The sequence below is a fragment of the Astatotilapia calliptera genome, chromosome 17 (assembly GCF_900246225.1).
Source record: "Astatotilapia calliptera chromosome 17, fAstCal1.2, whole genome shotgun sequence".
NCBI lineage: Eukaryota > Metazoa > Chordata > Actinopteri > Cichliformes > Cichlidae > Astatotilapia > Astatotilapia calliptera.
Window position 1 is genome coordinate 27,287,574 of NC_039318.1, and position 22,738 is coordinate 27,310,311.

The window sequence follows — 22,738 nt, forward strand, 5'->3', positions numbered from 1 at the left end:
GATGGTGCAAACACACTCAGAAAAAGCCACGTATGCTGCGTTTATCTGCGTGAGAAGACAGAGTCTGAATACACATTTTACGATTGTTAAACACGGTACCGTGTTCCTCCCACGCCGCTGTTATTGAGGCTTTTCATATCAGCTTGGAGGAACAGATTCCCTGCTGCTCCAAGGAGCTATCTCCGGGATATTCATAGGAAATGAATTCTGTGTTATCCCGCTCAAAGCACCATTGTGCATTGTCCCTTTCTCCTCTTATCTCCTTCTATTCCTCCTGGTGCTTTCTCCGCACTGATATCTTTGGTTTTGAGTTTAGATTGGTCAGTGTATGAGGGGTCTGTCTGCTGCTGACTTTGGACGAAGCAGTTTCCCCTTCTGAAGTCCTTACGCTCTTTCTCTCCATTTTCTTTTTTTCCAATGTTATCTTGTAGCTTTTTGCTATAAGTGATGTTTATTTGGGCTGCCTCCTCCTTTTATCGCACATCTGGCTGCCTTTGCTATCCTGGGGTCACTGGATGATCTCCAGGTGTGAGTATGTTAGGAGTGATGCTATCTGTTCACATTATAGAACACCAAATACACGTACAAAGATGTGCTCGGAAGGAAGGACACAGAGGGTGAAAGCTAAAACAAAGACCCCTTTCCTGTCATTGTTCTCATTTTAATGCAGAACCATTTCTAGGTAGTCTCCTTTGGAGTGCGCTTGGTTTTCGGGAATCTCAGGCAAACACAGTTAGCATTCAGTGCAAGAATGCAAACAGGCATACGCCTGAGTTTATCCCTACATTGCAATTTTTTCCAGCATTCAGTAACATCTGTGGTTAGACTTGGCTGTTCATTTATAGCCGCTGGTGCAGGGAGTTGAAGGTGCTGAACCAGGTGGCAAGACTCACACAGGAAAACCCATGAAAACCTGCGTCTCATCTGTGTTCTCAAACGCTGCCGAGCAAAACAACAACAATCCTTCAGTCTATCACTGTCTGACTTGTCTCCTGCTTTCCCTGCCTCTTTTTCTGTCTCACTCATTTCTTACTCAGCTTCCATTCATCTTCGTTTCTTTACACACCAGTCACCATCTTTACCTGTCATTACTCTTCTACAAGATGTCCCCATCTCATTCCAATCCCATTGGTTTGCTGCAGTGCGATAACAAGGAATACAGTTGTGCATTTGCTTGGTAAAATTGAAAAGGAAACAAAAAGCCCCCGTAGCTCTGGTATCTTTATTTTGTATATAAAGATATGCTTAGGCACAGTTATTTTTAAAACTAAATGCTAATGTCAGTATGCCGGAATTTTCAGTGTTGATGCAAAAAGTCTTATTAGTAGTAGGAATAAATTGAAATTTTGAACTAATAATGGCCCTATATGAAATGTACTAAAATATTTCAACATCTAGTAGATGAATTGAATCTGAAGCATAATGATACATGTTCTGGACACTATCAATATATTTCAATAAAGCAACATCATTTGGAAAAATCTGACAGCATTTATTAAGATACAGAATTACGCTAATCTGTTTTGGAGGCTTGGATGGGGTTCTGGATGACCAATGTGAGGCAGATATGGGGAGGACGTGTCTCGCACAAATAACAGTCTGAAAGACAGAATGACAGAAAAGCACTGACATTTAAAGCACACAGCTTGCAAAACGTGCAAAATGATGTCAGTATTGAGTCTGACAGGATGGGTAAATGGAAGAGATGTAAAGAAAAGACTAGCAGCTGAACACCCAAGAAGCAGACAGATGAGTGATTACAGATCTTCCATACTGGACTTAGGAATAAGCTCCATTTCTGTGACACAGGAGCTAACAGGTTCTTAACAGAACTTCTGCTACCCTCATCTTTCTTTCTTTCCAGGACAATTTCTGTTGGAGCAGTCCCGTCTTGGCGAGGCTGCAGAGATGGCGGAAAGAGCCGCAGAATTGGACAACTTTGAGTTTGATGTGGTCTTCAGTGCTGCTCATATGCTCAGGTTGGCTAAAATCGCCACTTTGAAAAAGCTGTGTTTCTGCGTGGGGATTCCCTTACTAGTACAGAATTTTGAATGAAGAGATATTTCAAAGAATTACGGTGTTTTGGAAATTCATTATTTGCTGAGTTTGCCCTCATGCTGCCTCAACATTTGAGGGTTTTGTTCTTTACCACTGCCGTTTAAAAGCCATCTTTTCAAATATAAATTATACCAGCGTTACAGAATAGTAAAATGTCCTCTCAGTGGAAAAGCTGCTGGTAAAGTTTTTATGTATTACATATATAAATGGAAGTGGTGAGGTTTCTGTGCACGGCTTGTAAAGAAGCAATAGGAGAATTTTTCCCTCAAAGTTTGGCAACCGTGTACACGGACAGCTTATAAATCTTAAAATGTGTCAAAAGGGACTGCAAATGTCCTCTACTCCCAGCAACTGAGGGAAAATATTGGAATGATGAACCTTAACTCATTTTTGCTCTACATATCTGGAAAAGTCATTTCTTCTCTGAAGCATCTCAGTGCGCTGCCACAGAGGGTTTGTAAAAAGCTAAAAGTCTAAGGGCTTGACTGAGGTTTGCATTCGAGAACCTAAGGATAAATCTAAATGACAAGTCATTCCTTCGAGTTCTGATCCGACTGGTTATTTTAAGATGAGACCCTCGGGACATAAATCCAAACAGATTAGGATTAGTGTTTATTGATATGACGCCCACCTGTCAAAGCTAAAGCTGTCCTGCCTGATAATAAAGATAAGCTACAAACCGGGGCTTGCTTTATGTGCAGTGACTGACTGAGCATAAACAGGATGATAAGAATGACCTGACAGTCCAGTGCAATGTAGGATTTGCCTGTAATTGTTCTGCACAAACTAACTCTAAATACACATCATGCAAGTGTAACATTGCTGTTAAGCGACGTGTTTTACCGACACAAATCTTTGCTTTATTTTACAGGTTGAGGATTAGGAAATATGCAATTTTCTAATCAGAAAAAGAAGGAAATGACTTTACTTTTGACCTCCCTGATACCTAAAGATTTTGACTTTAAATGTGGCTTCCTGTAACTTTATCTGTTATTTAATGACTCTCTAGCACTTCCCCAAACAAAACAAAGACCAAGGAAGGACACTAGGAGATGACTATGATATCCATAATGTGTCCTTTATTTTAAAGCCTTATAAATACAAATTAGCATGTCAGGAAGGAAGGGCTTTATTAACTTTGGCACAGCAAAGTCCAGATCATGTACTCCATGAATAATGTTAGTGTAGAGCCGATTAACTACTGCTACTGTACCCAGCTGTAACATGTCAGGGAGGACTTTTGGTGCTTTAAGCAGTCTTGGCATCAACATTGTCTGCTTCTCTTTATCTATTTATAAATGAGAACCTCAAAGTAAGGCCTAATGTGCTGAATCAGTGTCCAAACACATGAGCCCATTTATGTCAAGCCTATTTGCCGCTTGTCCCAGAATATTGTTTACCGGTGGCTATATTAGAAGCTCCAGTATTTTACAACATCACTGCAGTAGGCAAAGAGTTTGTACTGTCATTTGACAATTACGTGAGACAGAATGTAAGCAAGTCTTTCAAATTAGTAAGTCATTTTTTAAGCCTTGGCAGGTACAAATAGTAGTATAATTTTCACTATGACTTGCTATTCAGTCAAATACTTTAACGCAGTGTGTAAAAATGTAGTGTGAAATCTTGCAGCTTTTAATAGTATTATAAAAGTTGAGTCTATCTGTATTTACTTAAAATAAGAGTTAAAAGCAGCAGTTACCAACTTGAGGTTCAAGACCCTCTGTAGAAATTTGATCTCACTAATGACTCGAAAAATTGTTAATTATAATTGTCAGAAACGGCCCAAAAATGTAATTGTGGAGCTTACTCTGTGTGTGTGTGTGTGTGTGTGTGTGTGTGTGTGTGTGTGTGTGTGTGTGTGTGTGTGTGTGTGTGTGTGTGTGTGAAATTTTCTTTGCTTAAGTATCATTGTGCCTATTAGTACTACACCAGCAGAATTTAAATGACACTAATGACTACATGAATTAATTTGACTATGTATGAGTGAAATCATACACATTTCTTTCTTACGTTAAATGAACAATATTCACGATAATTTATATACTAAGAAGCTTAACAATGAGTGAATACAATCATTAGCTGGAAAATATATTCGTTTTTATCACTGATAAAAATATCTTATAATGTGCAAATTTTTTACTCTCCGCTCTTCTTTCTTTTCAGACAGGCCAATCTAAACGAGGCGGCGGAAAGGCAGTACAAGCGTGCAGCCAGCCTCAGACCAGATGTAAGTACCTGGACTGGTAGGCCTGTTAGCACTTATCATGGAAATGCACACACACGTCTGCACTGTAAATTCAATTTACAACATACTATGTATTACCCATCATTCTGACATTACGTTATAGTACTGTTGTTCCTGGCAAGCAGCGATAGTGCTGGAAATGAAATGGAAACTGTGTTCTGGTCATGCCTGTGAACTGTTACCTTTATACAACCAACCAAATTCCAAGTGAGAAAAGAGCTTAATGATTCAGTTGTCTGACACTGAAGTCACGCTCTTAGCTTCAGAGTAAATGCTTGATCATAACACTATAGTTAAACAGACCAAGCTTTGCAGAGATCATGTCTCTTGATGTCTGCACAAGTGGTTGAGGAAGTTGGTAGCCATTATAGCCTGTCTGTCTGGTATACCTCAGTCACTTCAAAGGGAAAGGGTGCATGGACCAGTCTGTGGAAGGTGATTTAGAGTTATAGGAACCCCTGTGTTGTTAGACAAGGTCTGAAGGAGCTTCCTGGAGTCATTTATTATGTCAGTGTGCTTACTGATGGCCTGCTCTGTGACTTATGTTCAGTTATATGACGGGGTTAGACCTCATCCTGCCTCCACTGCATTAACTGGTGTAAGTCTATAAGGCACCTTTTATAGAAGCATTTCCCAACGTGTTTGTCTAACACATTGTGCAAACGTCTTGGGCCAACTCTTATTAATTTATAGTTTATTCCAAGTTACACTACTTAACACTGACCTTTGCCTCATCCAAGCAACAAAAGGATGAGCCAGTGTTGTGTCTAGACATAGCAGACATCTTGGCAAAGAATAAATTTCAAATTGTATATTTAGGTACTTTGCTACCCAGTCAACTGGATCAAGAAAAACCTACTTTGGTAACAAAATTTGTTAATATGTGTAATATCTAACCCTTAAATGGCTATCGAGAATGTATAAGCTATTAATTCAAATTGATCAATCAAGTGGCAGAGAGATTTTTTCCATCAATCCAGATTAAAACTTCTGAAAACAAATATGCTTAAACACCTTCAAAATGACTAAAAGTCTCAACTTAGAACTTGTACAATACAAAATTTTGAATGGGCACTACTGTTTAACAGCGGGGTGCATGTGAGCTTTTAAAGTCGTTCAAGAAACCTGGAGAACTATTTCTAAAGACTTTTTAAAGAAATTAGAAGAAAGTTTGCCTGTTAGAGTTCAGGCAGTGCTGAACAATGTTAAATAATAAATGTGGTCACAGTACTGTTGCTCCACAGTTCTAAGTAACTTAGAACTGGTAAGATTATCATATATGACCTCGGAAAACAAAAATGTTTTATTATGTTTAGTTCTAACTAACCATGAACTATAACTGTTTTCATTAGGAATTTGATATATTTTATGCAGCTAGCTGGCTAGCTACATGCTAGCTGCTTCTGCTTTCCATTTATGACCAGAGATGGGCGACTGTAATCCGATTACTTTTTTCAAGTAACAAGTAAAGTAAGGGATTACTATTGCAAAAACGGTAATTAGATTACCGTTACTTTCCCGTAGGAACGCTGCGTTACTGCGTTACTAAAACCGTGATTTTTTGCGAGAATGTCCCATGACAGTGACGTAAGCGAGTGCGCCGTTAGTGACAACAGCTGTGTGCAGATCAACAATGGTTCACATATCGAGTGCGGGAGAGAGTATGAGCGTGCAGCATTTAAAGCGTGGAAGTACTGACCTTACTTTGAGTTTGATTCCATAAAAAGTGACAAAAACATTAGCGTCCATCGTGCGTGGGAAGAAAACTTCTTTTTACAGCGAAAAAACCCCCTAAACTTCCAAGCAAGCACCGAGTGTGCTACCACGTAATGGGAAACTCACAGAGAAACTCGCGGATTCTTCAACTGACCGCGGCACACCTGCACCAGGGTAAACCTCCGCCTACCCCAGTCCTGCTTTACAGGTGAAAATAGAGCAACAGGACCGCTAGTCTTTGACTTTATTTATTTTCTGCTGTGTTTTACTTGCATCTATTTGAAAGAGTGAGTGTAAACACAAAAAATATTTTATTTTATGTGCTGGAATGTGTAGAAAATAGGTTTAAATGTTAAACTAATTCATTCAAGTCAGAGAATGTTGCATATAATTAAATTTTTGCTTGATGCATAATGTTAAAAGATTAAAACTGATAAAACAAGTTTTAAAAAGAGACTTTTCCAGTTGATTACAGTTTGTATGATGGATTATGTAGAAAAAGTAGAATTGGGCTGAAAGATCTATCACTTTATCACCTCTTCAGGTTGTAAATCGTGTTTTTAAAAAGTAACTAAGTAACTAAGTAATTAATTACTTTTGAAAATAAGTAATCAGTAAAGTAACGGGATTACTTTTTGGGGGAAGTAATCAGTAATTAGTTACTGATTACTTTCACGTATCAGTTCCGGAGACTTATTTTAGCTAAACAGTTTAGGTCTTATCCACTCCATTCAGGTAACAGTTAGTCATAATATAGCCAAGTCATGTAACTAACCCTCTAGTTTCTGTTTAGTTGTATATCAGCTAATGTATCCTTTGCCCCAGCTAGTTCTCTAACTTTGCTGAAAATGGAGACTAGTAATGTAATACTTGTGACCTTTGCTCTAACAGCCTCTGTGCTTGTTATTCCTACAAGGAATTTCATTTACGTTGCCTCGTGTTCCCATATTGGTGCTGTTCCTGTTACTATGGCCCTTACTTCTTTACTTTTAGAGAACTTTTTAAAATAAGCTAATCTGACCTACTGCCGTAGGGAATATCTATAGGCTTGGTATTACTATTTTATACAATCTGACACTTTTAAAGAGAAGGGCTGCCTTTCTCTTTACATCCTGTTTAAGCCTTAAGAGCTCAGTCAGATCTTTGACTAGAAGAATACTGGTTGTCCATTTTAATTTGAAAAGCTGTGTGTTTACATTTTGTTCTGTAAGAAATATGTTTCTTCAATCCCAGTCATTATAATTCACACTCTTAAAGCCTTCACATGCACTTTCAGACACACTGAGGGGCTCCTCTTTTCATTTTTCAGGACTATAGTGCCTCTTCTCTTTGACATTTTCCCTGCACATGTCTGCTTAGTGAATGACAGTCTCTCAAATATCAGCTTAATCCAATAGCTTTCAGGTCATGAAAGATTCAGCTCTGGCTTTACGTGCTAAGAAAAGCAATGAATATGTGCCCCCAGAGAAAGGTGCGAGGGTGTTTTTCATTTTACACACTAAAACGCTGTATTTACCCACTCCGAGATTCATCACAAATATAATGTCGAGTCTGAGCAGAACAGGCAATGCTTCCAGCGTGTGAAAATTGTATAATCATGACACAGTACATGTCTTGCTCCCGGCAAATCAAAAATTATGATACGATGAGGTTATGTTGTAATTTGTATGCGCTTAAGATCATAATCCCTCAAGATTTCAGTGCTTGTGGATGTGGCTGCACCTGTCATTACTGTGGTAACAGTGAGTGTGATTTAATACTATAACAAATGTCCTCTGAGAAAGAGAATTGAACAGAATATGCTGGATAATGTGATCATATTCCACTATGGCTTAAAGGCCTCTTCTCAAAAGCTGTGGATCAGAGGTCGATACTTTCTTTTTCGTCAGAGGGTAAAAATACAGAAACTTTTACCCTCAAACTGCCTGTTTTCTTTCGTCTGTCCAATTCTATTGTCCCATGATTGGCTTTGGTGTGATTTAATATGCCAGTGTGTTGCATATTTCCCTAAATAACAAGGGAACCCTCATTAAGAGTAAGAGTAAGTATGCCTCTCCTGCCTACAAAATTCCTGTATGATCAAAAACTGAGGAGCTCTGAAATTCTGAAATATAACATTTAATTATAATTATTGTCCTTTTTTGTGTAGGTGAGAAAAACAAAAAGTTAGCTGTATAGTTTTTTTCCTGTAAAAACCGCAATTAATCAACAGCTTTCCAACATTCTCACTGCTTTAAATAATCAAGCTCTATATGTGCGCATTTGTTGAGTGCGCTCACAATCACTGAAAAGTGGAACGTAAACAAGTGAAAAATCCATGCTGAGGAGAGGCAAACAGTTGTGTTCATGCTGGGAAAATCTTTTGATTTACTTTCCAAGTTAGTAACAACATGTCATGCAGTGGGGATGCAGTCCTGGGAACGAGGCCAGGCCTGGGCGATTAGGTGCAGATGATTTTGAGGATGAGATATGGGTGTATTTGTTAGTTACGGATGGCTATGACTTAGATTTTGTAGATCCCCACAACTGGACTGCTTTTCAGGGTCATATGGTTTCACTTTGCAACTTAAAAGTATGGCATTTTAATCAAGAGGACTCTAGAAACACTCTTCTCAATGGGTTTGATCGTGCATATCACAATAAATACTGAGCCCTTGCCCACACACAATCTGTAGCTACCTTTTTGTTTACTGCGGCATTGTTAGAGGACATACTCCTATCTATTTGATCTGCACAGAGAGATTGCATTCTATCTAATTTAATGGGTATTTGATTTTCTTAAAGGAGGGCCTAAAATAAATTGCACCAGAGCCCTTTCTTTAATCTACCATCCAGAACTGGCAAGCTTCCTAAATTGTGTATCTCACATCATTTTCTGTGTCAGATGCGGAAATAACAAGGGCAGGTTTAAAATGGTTTGCCCAAATAAATGCAAGGTCAGCACTGTTGCAAAACTACAACAATCCTGTATCTTATCACCCTTATGCCAAACATCCACTGCTCCCTTCTTTTTTTTTTTCTGTTTTTTATTCCAGTACCCAGCTGCTCTGATGAACCTTGGTGCCATCCTCCACCTGAATGGGAAGCTTACCGAAGCAGAAGCCAACTACCTGCGGGCTCTCCAGCTCAAACCTGATGATGTCATTACCCAGTCAAACCTGCGGAAGCTGTGGAACATCATGGAGAGGCAGGGACTCAGGACTAAACGCGCGCTCGGGATGCAGAAAGGCGATGTTTGAACTCCTCCCTCACTGATGATGTCATCTCCTTCAGAGATATGAAAGAGCTGGTGGCTCAAATTTCACTAAAGACTATTTCTTTAGCGATTCAGCTCACAGTGCTTGTGAAAGACACTTTGAAGGTTTGAGGGCTGGGATTCAGTGGACATGTGCTGCCTCACAGTATGCCATATTGCCATATGGTAGCTCAAACTACTAAAACAAACTTCTTTTGCATACATTTTTTATAAAATGCTATGATGTTAAATATACATTGAAGTCAAAAGCAAATAATTTGAAAGTCCCCCAAAAATTCTTTAAGGTCTCAAATATCAGCTAATTATTAGTTGATATAATCTAAACATCTGGCATGATTTAGAGCACTTGATTTAATAAGAGCATAGATTCAGGTGTTAATTCTTACAGAATAGATTTTAAAGCGTGGGCACTGATGGGTAAATTACTCAAGTTGTTTCATTATATCAGCTAGTTTAACTGAAAGATGGACTTCACTACCACACTTGTACATGTCAGATTCTATTTGCAGGTCGTAGGGAGAACTACTGTGTGTGTGAAAACTTGTGTAAAGTCTTTTGTTGCTCCCAAAGGAGCAAGTGATGTCACTTCAGTCAGTGCTGATTGAGTGAAAGTTGAAGGGATTCTGGGGGGCAGCAGTTACAAAGAAGCAAGCTTAACAGACCAGAAGCATCTCTATTTGAGTTTCGTTACTTGTGGCGCGAAATTGAGTTTCGACCAAATTGTTGTCTGCTAAGCTGCATTATGGGCAATGTAAGCACCATTTTTTTGGTTGTTTTGGACAAGGAAGAAGGTCTTCTTTTGCTTAACTGCCCAGTGATAATGTTGTAAGGGTGCAATCCTAAATAGGTGGATTATTTTTTAATTTTTATAATTTTTTTTGTAAAGAAAGGAAACGAAATCCCTGATGGATTGCTCAGGATAGTCTAGCTTTGAATTTGCCTCCTAACACACTCAATTAAACATTAAAAGCATGCAAGTGCATAAACATCTTCTAGAACCGCCTTCAGATAAAGTGCTGTACATTGCTCCGAGCACATAAAGGAATAGGTTTGGACATAATGTGCAGCCAAACACGTCACTGACGATTGTTTGCACGTGGTGCATTTTAAATTCTCGTGACTGTAATGATTAAAAATTCCTCAGTGGTGCCAAAGCTTGTACTGAGTCTTTACACCTCTCGTGCCAAGCAAGAACTTTTCTTCACTCCTGTGTTCCTCGTGTCAAATAAAGATGTTACATTTCATGTGATCAAATTTAATTTATTAATATGTTATTTTCTTGTGAATATGCCAACACTGTGCCGTTTCATTGTCGTATCTGCCCACCCTTTCTCATTCCTCGCAATAGATAGGCTACAGTAGGCAAAATGACAACTATATTGAAATGGTTTCATATGTGTATTTTTGTTCTCTCTGCTCAGGGACATCAGGTTGTGATTCCTGTCACAGAAATAGTTTGTGACACAGAGAGAGCTTTTAAAGGATTTTAGAGTTTTATGCTTTTTTTTTTTTTCCTGATGATTGTGATGTTTGGTTAAATTAAAGGAAATGTGTAGCTTAAACAGTGTTGTGTTTTGTAAAAGTGAACCTTTTTTATAATAAAAAAATGATTTTTTTTTATTTTAGTGCTCCATAATGTCGTCCAGGATGCAAGTCAAAAGCATAAATTTCAGACAGAAGTCTGTGGTCACAAGGATACATAAACTCACCCTAGAACCAGGGTGGAATGATTATACAGCATTCATTTTTCACAATAAAAAAGGGTGAACAAGATTACATTTATTTTGGAATTTGGAATCCACACAGGGTCAAATGTACATACAAGCTCAAATACATGCAATAAAATCTTTTGATAAGTGGTACGGAAGGTTCTACAATATCTTTTAAAATTATAAGGCCTATTAACTAAATGTTAAAGATCAAGATTGACTACAACTGGTAGTTACTCTTTGCCAGAATAAAAAGCATTTGCTTGATAGCACTCATTGGAATGACCAACACTCAGAACATTGAGAACGTCTAAGGAACTCGGTGAAAAGCTAAGGAAATTTGTAGATTTTTACAGGGCGGAAATGGCTCTAGGAACCATTTCTAATCAGCTGCAGATTTCAAGATTATCAGTTTAAACCACTGTGTGTGAATATTTGTATGTGTCACCATTTTATTAAGGTCTGGAAGAAGACAGAAACTGTCACCCATCAGATGAGAGGTTCCTGAACATCTTAACCAAAGCCTGCCATGAACTGGAAACTGCTGGAACACCAGTGTCCCTGTCCACATTGAAGTGAGTTTTACATCGCTGTGGACTGAGAGTGTGCTGACCAAGACACAAGGTCTTGCTCCAAAATCAACACCTTCGAGCTCGACTGAAATTTGCAGCTGCCCACATGGACAAGCCAAAGGCTTTCTAAAGAAATGTTTTATGGTAAGGCCACACAAAGACTCACATGTTTGGCCACAGTTGCTAAAGGTCAGCTTTCAAACCTGACAATATGGTACCAACTATCAAGCACGGTGGTGGTAGAATAGAATGGAAAAGCAGGCTGACATTAAGCTTCTGGAATAGCCTTTGAAAGTCCCAAACTCAGTCCACACATTTTCAGTAGGGTTATCAACCAATTAAATCAACCAATTAAAATGACCAAGAAGAGTGGTCACATATCCAGCTACTATTTCCAGAACCTTGTTGATGTCTGCCAAAATTGGTTGGTTGAGGTGCAGTTTGCATTTAACTGAATATAAGTGGGGATGCCTGTATATTATTGAACTTGCATGTATAATTTTGACCTTGAGTGGATTACAGAAAATCCATAATAAATCTAAACATTTGCACCTAATTCTTGTTTTTTTGAAGTCATCAAAGATCTAAGCTGTACACCCTGGAAAAAGAACAGCTCAAAGAATTCAATAAAAACCCCAAATTACTGTGACATTCATGTAAATGATAAATGTATGTAAACTTCTGACTAAAACATGTTGTTTAGAGAGTCAACATTTGTTTGCACCTCAAAACACAAACCATGAATGCAGTTTCTGTGCAGCTATGGATCTTTGTATTTCTTGTCGCAAACTGAATGCTGTCTCTTGATTTAAACAGCCTAACCAGAAGAAGAAATTTACAATTATTACCAATGTTTGCATTGTATCCAGCCTCAACAAATGTTATAGAAACACATTTGTCCAGAACACTAAACCTTTCCCCTAAAAAAGGAAGTCAAAATATGAGTGTTAAGTCAAGCATCAAAGTACGTACCAAGCCCCCCAGGCTAGATTTGCACATGTAATAGAGAACTGACAAGACTAATTACAGACAGAGCTGTTTTGACAAGACTAGTGTGAAGTGTAATAAGTCTTCCACAAGTCTTCTGAGAAGTGACAGGTTAGTACTATATGTCAGAATGCTGGTATATAAAATGCTATATGAACAGCAGCTGAATGCATGAATTACCATAAAGCATTAGGAATGAAGATATATATCAACAGCGTTCAGCCATCAGGGTCTTCTCTTGTGTAACAAACTGCTAGTTTAAGAGACATGCACCCTCTTGGAGTTGTTCCTCCATTATCTCAGTTATGCTGCTTCAGCCTCCTGCTGCTGTGGGATCTCCCACTGCACCTCTCCTCTACTCTTCAGTCTTCATATTTATTGACTCTGTGTCCACTCTGTGCTTCCTCTGTACATTTCTGTACATAATGCTTGTCGTGAAGTTGCACATTTCTGACCTGCCGTTACCGGCGTGACCAACCTTCTGTGGCCCACACAACACTAAACACAATACTTTTAACATAGCTGTAATGTATGTTTGTTGCTGCCACGCCAGATATGACATTTTAATCATGAGTTTGATTAAAAATGCTAGTTTTAACCTTTGTATTGAATTAATTAGTTTGTGTCTCCTCTCCAGGCTGTACTTAGCTTCCATCTGGTTTGGACCTAGGAGCTGCTAAATCAGCCCAGGCCCTTTTGAGCACTTCCTTTGCAGTGGTGGGGGGTGGGGGATCGTATTTCAGGGATTTTCAGATTATAATATCTGCTTTTACTCAAATATATTTTGGTTTGATTTTCTGCACTTATATTTTAAAGCTTTAGTCTACTGTTGGTGATAAACTGTGTTGTTATAAGTCATACTAGCCATACTATCCAGTATTATATGGTATATGCAATGAAACCATTAGGAGCTGCAGCATTGAAAGGATACACATGAATACATTTATAATTATGATCAGTTAATATCATGTGTATTTTGTATATAAATAATATGTATATGTTAGTCTGACAAGCATCACTCCACATAATGAGCACTTTTACTTTCGGCACTGGACAACAACCACAGATAAACAGACTTCATGTAGTTAAAGTACACAGTTTGCCTCATGCTATGCTCAGGACAGTAGGAGCAAACAGTTCCTATTGCAACAACACTTTTTTTTTTTTTTTTTTTTGTGGGAGTAGATCATCCAGGAGAACACTGGACAGTCAATCAGCAGGTGGAGTTTTCCTCACTCCCAGCTGGATCATTGCTGCTCAGACCGAGGCTTGCACTACGGCAGCATCAGCTCTCCTTTTTATTAATGGCATGACCATGACCATGACATGCCCCAGCTCAGGTAGCTCCGGCACCATCTCTGACATTCTGATAAAGGTCAGTGTGATAAATAAAATAAAATGAAGCTAAATGAAGCTTTTTTTTTTTTTTTTTTTTTTTTTTTTTTAAGAGCATCCAAGACCCAAAATAGAATTATTAAGTACCACATTCCAGGATTTATTCCATCTCATGAAGACTCTCAACAATGTTGAGTATTTGAGAACTGAAATGTAATTTTCTCTCCAACCCTGTTACCTACTCTTGGTTTCATTAGAAGTGAATAGTGCCACAGTCTCAGTCTCCCCGCTCTGTCACTGACACACACGCACACATACTGATCCACTAATTAGAGTTGGTCTTTTCATAAACTCAACATGTTGATATCATCTGATCAAGCAGACATCAAAGACTTTGTAATCACATGCCAGACTCTCTGAGCACACCAAGCTGTAAATATTTAAGAGGATATCAAACTTGACTCACTTATTGAGTTGAATGAGCTCAAAGTCCTAGTTTCTAACATTTTAAAGTGTGCATTCCAAGTTAGCATAAGTCTGTAAGGACATATTTTGTTATGTAATAAGAAGAAGAATAACAGCACAGAATAAAGTATGTGCTCATTATGTGCTGAAAGACATTTGTGTTGAAACACCATCTGCTGGATTGAATGAGTCCATCATACCCAGAGGACCAATTAATTCATGTCAAATAGTTTCATGAGCACTGATGACCTGGCTCTGGAAAACAGGTCCATCCAATCAGGGCACAGCCACACAAACTTACCAAACAATATAAAATTATTTTTTCCCCATATGTTATTCAACAAAAAATGAAAAATTCTTTCACTTCTTATGTCACACTAGAATTAAAAATCTGACTCTACAGCTGACAAATCGGCCCCTGTCTAATTTAGTCAAGACCATCTGTGCTTCTTACTGTACTTTACACTCAACCGCCAATTAACTGTAAGAAACTGTTTGTGTTTCAGGAGATGAAAGGGATTCACACATGAGGGCTGCATGTGTGTGCGGGAGGTTCGATTATTGCCAGATACTTTGGGAGCAACAGCTGGAAACACTGTTAAACTACTAAAAACCACACTATGGGTGTGAAAATGAGGCAGGGTCAGATAAACGGTTCGACCATCTCCACTTCACCTGCAGCAAACATATGGGAGTAGGGGGAAGGCACATGGGCAGTTCCTTATATCGTGTATCAGCAAACTGAATTTCATCAGCATTTCTTAAAAACATGTGCATTAATGTCAACAAGTTGTACTTTCCTGCCATAAATCATTAAAACGCTAACACATTTTTTGTTCAGTATAACTGTAATTTGACATCTTAATCAAAAAATGAAATAATAATAAAAATATTGTTTACTGTTATTAAATAGTTAATTAATTTTTTTAAGATTTAGCATTAAAAAATAACATTTTGATTAAAGATCTTGCACATACTGATGGATTACTATTACAGAAACCTATTTAAAAAAGATTTAAGAAAAACTTTATTGAAGACTTAAGAGAATATAAAACACTTGTTCTGCATAAAATGTGATCCCTGTGTTTGATGTACAGTATAATATCTCTTTCTAGTAACCTCTTTTGTGTGGCTATTAGAAACTCGCAGATATGTCAGATCTTTAAAGGGGCACAAGTCAGAAATGTTGGAAACCAAAGGTCTGAATTACATCAAAAAATCCTAACTAACTAACTAGCAGCCCAATTTTGCAAATAAATGCAGTGGAACGGGAGGATAAAGTTGCATAAAATGAAAAGTTAAGTACCTTAAAACTGTAAATCTAAATCTGGTAATTCAGTTAATGTTCTTTCCACTTATAATAGTAAAAATAAATTGCCAAGACAAACTGATACATCTAATGCAGACCAACTGATGCTGACCTGTGCCAAGAATGAATGAAAACTGTATCAACAGCAACCTCTCCTGACAGTTTCGGTAAACTACAGCCAATCATTTTAAGCACGTGTTAAACAAAGCATCAGACGGTGGGGGCATGGCCGTTTATATTTTATTTCATTGAGACTTCTTGTTGGTATGGGGGAGTATTTGCTTTGGGTGTGAATGGAAAATGCCTGTTGTGACATATATGGTTATAAAAATATAACCATACACGTGAAACAGGTTTTCAAGTGAAGTTTCTGTTTTGTGGTGAAACAGAATCTTCTATAATGAACACGCGTTTCGTAGCCTTAACTGTACCAATTTAGAAATATTATAGCACATGTAATGGTGAGTTCTTTCACATAAGGAAGATTTTGTGCTTAATGCTGTTTTATTGCTGGGACAGATGGGCACAGATGTTCTCTCTGATATTTATTGATTGTGCAGGTTTGGTTCTCAACATGCACAGCTGGCAAAATCTCACAAAATGAATATCTGTGTGTAGGTTACTGTGTTTATAGCATGAAAATATTTAAAATCTCAATAGTTGATTAACTTTTCCGATGTCGTAAAATAAAAAAGCTCCTAGAATGAGACATTTTTTTGTATAATTACATGACAGTACATTTAGAAAAAGACTGAACAGTATGGTTTGTTTGGAGTTGTTTCTGAACAAGCCACAAGACCTCTGCAACAATGTCCTTTGAACAGATGAGACCGAAATGGAGTTGTTTAGCAATATTGCACAGCAATATTTGTTGAAAACACCCATCCATCCATCCACTTCAGCTTATCCAAGGGGGGCTGGAGTCTATCCCAACAACATGAGGGTGAGATTGGTGAAAACATATCAATACAAAAACCTCATATTAACTGTTAAGCACGGAGGGGGAGGGGTAATGATTTGGGCTTATTTTGTAGCTACAGTATATCAGTATATGGGAGCCTTGCAGTCAGCCTTTGGTATGCAGTCTGTATACCAAAGTGTACTAGAGTGAAATCTGAGGCCATCTGTCTGCCAACTAAAGCCTGGCCAAAATTGGGTAAGTGCAATACTACAATCCCAAGCCAAGCCAAATCTACAACAGACTGGCTAAAAAAAGCAGTGGTCTAGTCAAAGACCAGAACTCAACGTGAATGAAATACTGTGTCGTGACCATAAGAGAGCTGAACATAAATAACTGCTCACAAACCTCAAAAAGTGAAGGAACTCTGTAAAGAAGAGTAGATCAAAATCTCTTCACAATTTCAATTTCTTATGTGAAAGACTGACGGAATCAAATATAAAATTATTATTTCAGGTTATTGCTGATAAAGGTGCTTCTAAAGTAACTGAATCATACGTTGTTTTTCCACATCCTTCACAGAGCCCCATGAAAGCTTTTTGTCCACATATATGTAAAAAAGATGAACAACAATAAGCTACATGAGCTTAGAATTTGATTTCTTTAACCTCGCATGTTATTTTAAAATGCGTGTGAATGTTATGTCCAGCACAAATACAAACATAAACATTAGAACAGGAATAAACACACATGTAGACTTTGATTTGGTTCTGCTGGCATATTTATTTATTTATGAAGCTATATTATTACTAAATTAAATAGAAATAAATTAGATGGGAATCTACATTACATGACCACAAGTATTATATTCAACTATTCTAATACTAAGCAGTAGCACCTGGTAAGTAAACTCATTTTTATTAGTACTTCTGATCCAAAGTAATGAAATGTAACGATAACTTTGCTGACAGATTATCTTGCTGAAAACGACCTAGTTTACTGGAAACTTTTCTAAAAATGTTTAAAATGTAGTAAAAATGCTGTAAAAACTTCATCGAAGCCATCAGGAGTTGTGCTTGAAATGTACCGTTTGAGGTAGCCATGTTGATCTTGCACATGTTGCGCTCAGCTGTACTGAATCAAATACTCCGGATATATTTGATTTGGATCAAAAATGACAAAAATTCTAGGATGATTGACATCATCAACACAGCTGTCATGCAAGTTTTCAGGACTCCCATGATCGGGTTTTTGGAAATGAGATTGTCCAGCAACTGGTTTTCCAGTCATCACCCGAGCCAAAAATATAATTTTAGTTTCTCCAGAGTGTACAGGTTGTGTTTTCCCGCCATAAACTGGCAGTGGTTTCGAGCTGCTCGGACTGTATCTGTCGGCTAATGCTGCACGTTTGGCAAAATAAATTCCTACGTAAAAAAGAAACTTAGATCAGCTGGGAAGAAAAAAGACAGAAGAAATGGTAAAGAGTTAGAAATTCAGATTTGCACAAAACAATGAACTTACCTTTGCCAAATACGTGGGCATGTTGTCCAGCTAACCGTACATCAAAGTTATACTTGCAAATATAATCCACATTTTTGATATCAGTCCCATGAAAGAGTTGTCTCTCTTGAATTTCTTTGATGCCTTGAATCCTCATCAGCTGTTTCTTTTTCCTTTGATGCAAATATAAAAATAATGGTAATAAAGAAAAGAAATTATTAACAAAAAACATAGTGTAAAACTTAGCTTACCTGCAATATAATTCCCAAAGATCCAAATTCTGTATCCTGTTGATTGACAGAATGGTTTTGCCCAACAGCCCAACGGTCTTTACATATTCTTCCACTTTCCGATACTCGGGGGAGTGTTCACTCAGAGGGATTAACTTTAAAAAGTATCAGAAATCAGTTATTGCTGAAATATCTGTGGTTTTAATCTATGCTTCTAACTGTATTGTATATTTGTGCTCTAGCTGTATGGATTTTGGACATTAAGTAACATTTTTGTCACCTGGTATGGCGATTCGGGATCAAACGATTCCCAGGAAGGGAGGCTGAAACAGGAACACCTGCGGGAGGAGAGTTAAGTTTCCATTGTGCTGAAACTTTCACTTTCATTTTGATAGAAACTATACTGACGCTAACTTGTAAACCTCACTGCTGTTACTTTTGAGAATATAAAAATTTTACCTTTTTTCTGTGTTGCAGCTCCTCCTGATTCTTTTTTGCCTCGTTGTGGTGAGGTCTGTCAGTAGCATTTCTACACAGAAACACATGTATTAATCTGAGCCAAGTTCTTAATGTGTGAATGAAGACTGTGAGGATGAAAATGCACAAAAATTACCAGAGAAATTAATCCTGTAACTGAAAGAAGATGTGTTCAAAATATCCTTGGAGTTTTTCAGGTAAAACGTGTCAACATCCTCACTGCTAAAGGTGAGATTGTGGTCATCCTACAGAAAAGGGACAAGAAAGTAGAAAAGTAAGCTTTACTTTACTTGACATTACATAACCAGGTAGTGTGGTCTAAAGAAATACACAAGTTACCTCAAACTGGTGCCAATGTCCACAGTCGGCCAGGTAATACCACCAGCAAGGGGTGTCAGATGTATCCATATCCTCTTCTGTATTTTCCCCCATTTTTTGTTGTTGTTGTTTCTTGTTGTCAGAAATGTAACTGATTATATCACAGAAAAAGCTGAAAAATTAACCACATAGTGTGATCTAAAGAAATAAACAAGTTACCTCAAACTGGCTGCACTGTCCACAGTCAGCCAGGTAATACCAGCACCCAGGAGTGTCAGATGTATCCATATCCTCTTCTGTATTTTCCAACATTTTTTTTTTGTTGTTGTTTTTTGTTGTCAGAAATTCAACTGATTATATCAAGAAAAAGCTGAAAAAGTAACCTGCTTCCTCTCTATGACTAAACTACTGGTGTTTCTGACTCCTCATGAGTGTTACGAACTTGTATGTCCTGTGTTTGTTTGTGCAGGTGCTGTGTTTTTGTCTATGTTAATTTAGCTGTGCAGGTCCCTGTTCCGATTGGTGCGTGGACTTACTGCCCCGGCGTGATTGGATCCAGCTGGAGGACCCGCCCAATAAAAGGAGGCTGGAGTGCTACAGCGGGAGAGGTCCTCGCGTCTCTCCTCATCACCCAGCAGTAGTCCTGTGGTAGCCGCTGGCTGCAGTATACGTGCGAGAATTGTGGAAGTGGAGTGGGTAGGGGTGAGCTGCCGTTTATTTTGATCACCCGTTTTCTCCTGTTTTTGAGTTGGTTAAGGAGGTCAGACTCTGTCTTTATTTTGACTTTATTTTGGTGAGGTCAGGGGTGCGGGATTTGTGTAGGTTTGTTTTGTTTATTGTTTTGGCCTTGGCTCACCCTGAAGTGTTGACACTCCCGTTTTGGTTCTCTTTATTCACCTTGTAAATAAATCACTTCACATCTAACAGATTTGTTGCGTGTGACTGCTTGGGTCTTGGGGAGGGAAGCGAGTGCCTCGCTCATGTTATGGCCTGGCCCTAGACGGGTCGTAACATGAATTGGGGGCTCGTCCTCTGCCTTTTCCTGTGGGTTTTTGCGTGTGTTTGGTCTGTTGGCGGTTTTCTTGGGTGTGGGGGTGGTAGGTGTGTGGAATTATGGAGTTTTCTTTGGATGATTTTGTTACTTCGCCTTCGTGGGATAGAATTGTGAAGTGCAGGAAAGCGGATTTGCTTATCATTGCTAGTTGTTATGACGTTCAAGTGTCCTATGGTGCCCGCAAAGCGGTGGTTAGGGACGCTTTGTGTGCAGAGTTGGTGGAGCGAGGCGTTCTTCCTGCCCCGCAGGCAGCTGTAGAGCAGCCTGATGGCGGGGGTGTGAAGGTGGCTCCGGAGGCTGAGCCGGGGTCGGATGCCAAAGGGCCTGTTAACGTGCTACCAGCCGAGGCGGACTCTGATGCGGCTGAGGCGGGCTCTGACACTGCGGAGGCGGACCCTGATGCTGCTGGGGCGAAGCCTGAAGCAGCTGAGTCTGGTACGGCCGGGGAACCCCTGGCGGGGCGGTCTACGGAAGATCTCCGTTTGACCCTCCGTATTAGGGAGGTGGAAGCCCGTGCTAAAGAGCTTGAGGTACAAGCAATGCACCTCCGTGTCAGAGCTTTGGAGCTGGAGCGAAAGCCCTCCACATCTGCCTCTAGTCATCCTAGTACGTCCACCGCGGTCCCGACAGGTTTTGACATCACCAAACACGTTAAACTGGTTCCCCCGTTTCGTGAGGCCGAAGTGGATTCCTATTTTAACGCTTTTGAGCGTATAGCGGCCGCGTTAAGTTGGCCGAAGGAATTTTGGCCGCTGCTGTTACAATGCAAATTGGTTGGTAAAGCCCAGGAGGTGTGTACCAGTTTATCAATTGAAGATAGCCTGGATTATGACGTCATGAAGAAGACTGTGTTGCAGGCATATGAGCTCGTCCCAGAAGCCTACCGTCAAAAAATTTAGGAAGTGTGAAAAAACCGCCAATCAGACATTTGTGGAGTTTGCCCGTGAGAAAAGTCGCCTGTTTGAACGATGGTTGCAGGCCAGTAAAGCAAAGGATTTCGAGGGGCTGAAAGAGCTTCTTTTGTTAGAGGAATTCAAAAAATGTTTGCCGGACCAAGTAGTTATTTATCTGAATGAGCAAAAGGTGCCCTCACTTGCTAAAGCGGCCGTGATGGCTGATGAGTTTACTCTCACCCACAAAACTATATTTTCAGCCGCTGTCTCACAGAATATTAGGGTGGGACAGGAAAGGAGGATAAAGTCACCAAAGATAGGACTGAAAGATAGACAGGAGGATGGTGTTAATCGCGACTGTTTTTATTGTCGCGGACCCGGACATCTAATCGCTGCCTGTCCTGCGCTCCGGAGGAAAGAGCAGCGCAAAGGCTCTAAAAATCCAGCGGGCGTAGGTCTCATCAAAGTTGTCCCTTTGCCTAAATCGCATTCCACTCTCACCCGTGATTTGCACCATGTGGATGCAGAAATAGAGCCACGTTTTAAACCATTCATCACGAAAGGCTTTGTTTCTGTGACGGGAGAAGAGGGGGACAAAGTGCCTGTTACTATTCTTCGGGACACAGGTGCGCATCAGTCGTTTATGTTGGATAGTGTACTACCATTGTCAGATAAAACTGCTTGTGATTCGGATGTGTTGGTTTGGGGAATTAAGATGAGCGTTCTTCGGGCGCCGTTACACAAAGTCCATTTACATTCGCCCGTGAAAACGGGGCATGTCAAAGTTGCGGTGAGTTCCCAGTTGCCGATTAAAGGGGTTTCGTTTATTTTAGAAAATGACTTGGCTGGTGGGACAGTTTTCCCACCGCCTGAAGTGGTGGAAACGCCTATTTCTTCTGTCACTGAGGTTGCCGCCCCTTTGTTAAATGTGTTTCCTGTTTGTGCAATCACTCGTGCGCAGTCACGCAAATTTGATGACGTTATGGATGTTGCTGACACGTTTATGGCGATGCCAGACGAGAGAATATCTCCCAGCCGTGAGAGTGACAGAACAAAAAGCGATGTGATGAAACTGATGCCAGAGCTGGATGAGAAATTGAATAGGGATGCATTGATAACCGCTCAGCAGAATGACTCATCACTGGCTCCCTGTTTTCTATCTGCAGCTAAGAGTGCAGGAAGTGAATCACCCACTTCTTATTTTTTGCAAGATGGAGTTCTTATGAGGAGGTGGTCCTCTGACCGGTGTGGTTTGCCTGGTGCTACGCAGGTGGTGGTGCCGAAGCCACATCGAGGGCAGGTGCTTAGCTTAGCGCATGATGCCAGCATGGCTGGACATCTTGGGGTGAACAAAACATATCATCGGGTGTTGCGCAACTTCTTTTGGCCAGGGTTGAAAGCTGATGTGGTGGCATATTGCCGTACCTGTACCACATGTCAGATGGCGGGGAAACCTAACAGACCTATTCCACCTGCTCCGTTACATCCTATTCCAGTAATAGGTGAGCCGTTTGAAAAAGTAATATTGGATTGTGTGGGTCCCCTGCCAAAAACCAAATCCGGACACCAATACATACTTACAATAATGTGTTCAGCAACAAGGTACCCAGAGGCAATTCCACTACGCACGCTGAAAGCAAAACCGGTGCTAAAAGCACTACTTAAATTTTTCTCTACTTTCGGGCTTCCAAAGGTTGTTCAAACAGACCAAGGAAC

At 39.5% G+C, this 22,738-nt stretch overlaps 2 protein-coding genes across 2 annotated transcripts in view; one reads left to right on the forward strand and one right to left on the reverse strand.

Annotated features, from left to right (window-relative positions):
- LOC113008764 (transmembrane O-mannosyltransferase targeting cadherins 2) overlaps positions 1 to 10,837 on the forward strand; it is a 69,041-nt gene extending 58,204 nt beyond the window's left edge. The window contains exons 10-12 of the mRNA XM_026146479.1: positions 1,865 to 1,979; positions 4,222 to 4,285; positions 9,055 to 10,837. Coding sequence (XP_026002264.1) covers positions 1,865 to 1,979; positions 4,222 to 4,285; positions 9,055 to 9,258 — 383 coding nt within the window. The 3' untranslated portion in view covers positions 9,259 to 10,837. The remainder of the gene's footprint in view (positions 1 to 1,864; positions 1,980 to 4,221; positions 4,286 to 9,054) is intronic.
- Positions 10,838 to 17,329: 6,492 nt separating this feature from the next.
- On the reverse strand, positions 17,330 to 19,764 carry LOC113009476 (poly [ADP-ribose] polymerase 11-like). Its single transcript, XM_026147787.1, has 8 exons — positions 19,295 to 19,764; positions 19,097 to 19,207; positions 18,894 to 19,002; positions 18,740 to 18,809; positions 18,561 to 18,618; positions 18,302 to 18,435; positions 18,072 to 18,223; positions 17,330 to 17,974 (listed from the first exon to the last, which is right to left on the reverse strand). The coding sequence occupies exons 1-8, from the start codon at positions 19,385 to 19,387 to the stop codon at positions 17,676 to 17,678; spliced, it is 1,026 nt and encodes a 341-aa protein (XP_026003572.1). The 5' UTR covers positions 19,388 to 19,764; the 3' UTR covers positions 17,330 to 17,675.
- Positions 19,765 to 22,738: the final 2,974 nt, after the last annotated feature.

What these genes read in the sequence shown, in the direction of transcription:
- LOC113009476 (XM_026147787.1), bottom strand. Translation starts at nt 19,387, where the DNA reads ATGTTGGAAAATACAGAAGAGGATATGGATACATCTGACACTCCTGGG. An exon ending in TTACAGGATTAATTTCTCTG is followed by an intron (nt 18,810 to 18,893) that starts GTAATTTTTGTG and finishes GTTTCTGTGTAG; the next exon opens with AAATGCTACTGACAGACCTC. An exon ending in ATCCCGAATCGCCATACCAG is followed by an intron (nt 18,436 to 18,560) that starts GTGACAAAAATG and finishes TACTTTTTAAAG; the next exon opens with TTAATCCCTCTGAGTGAACA.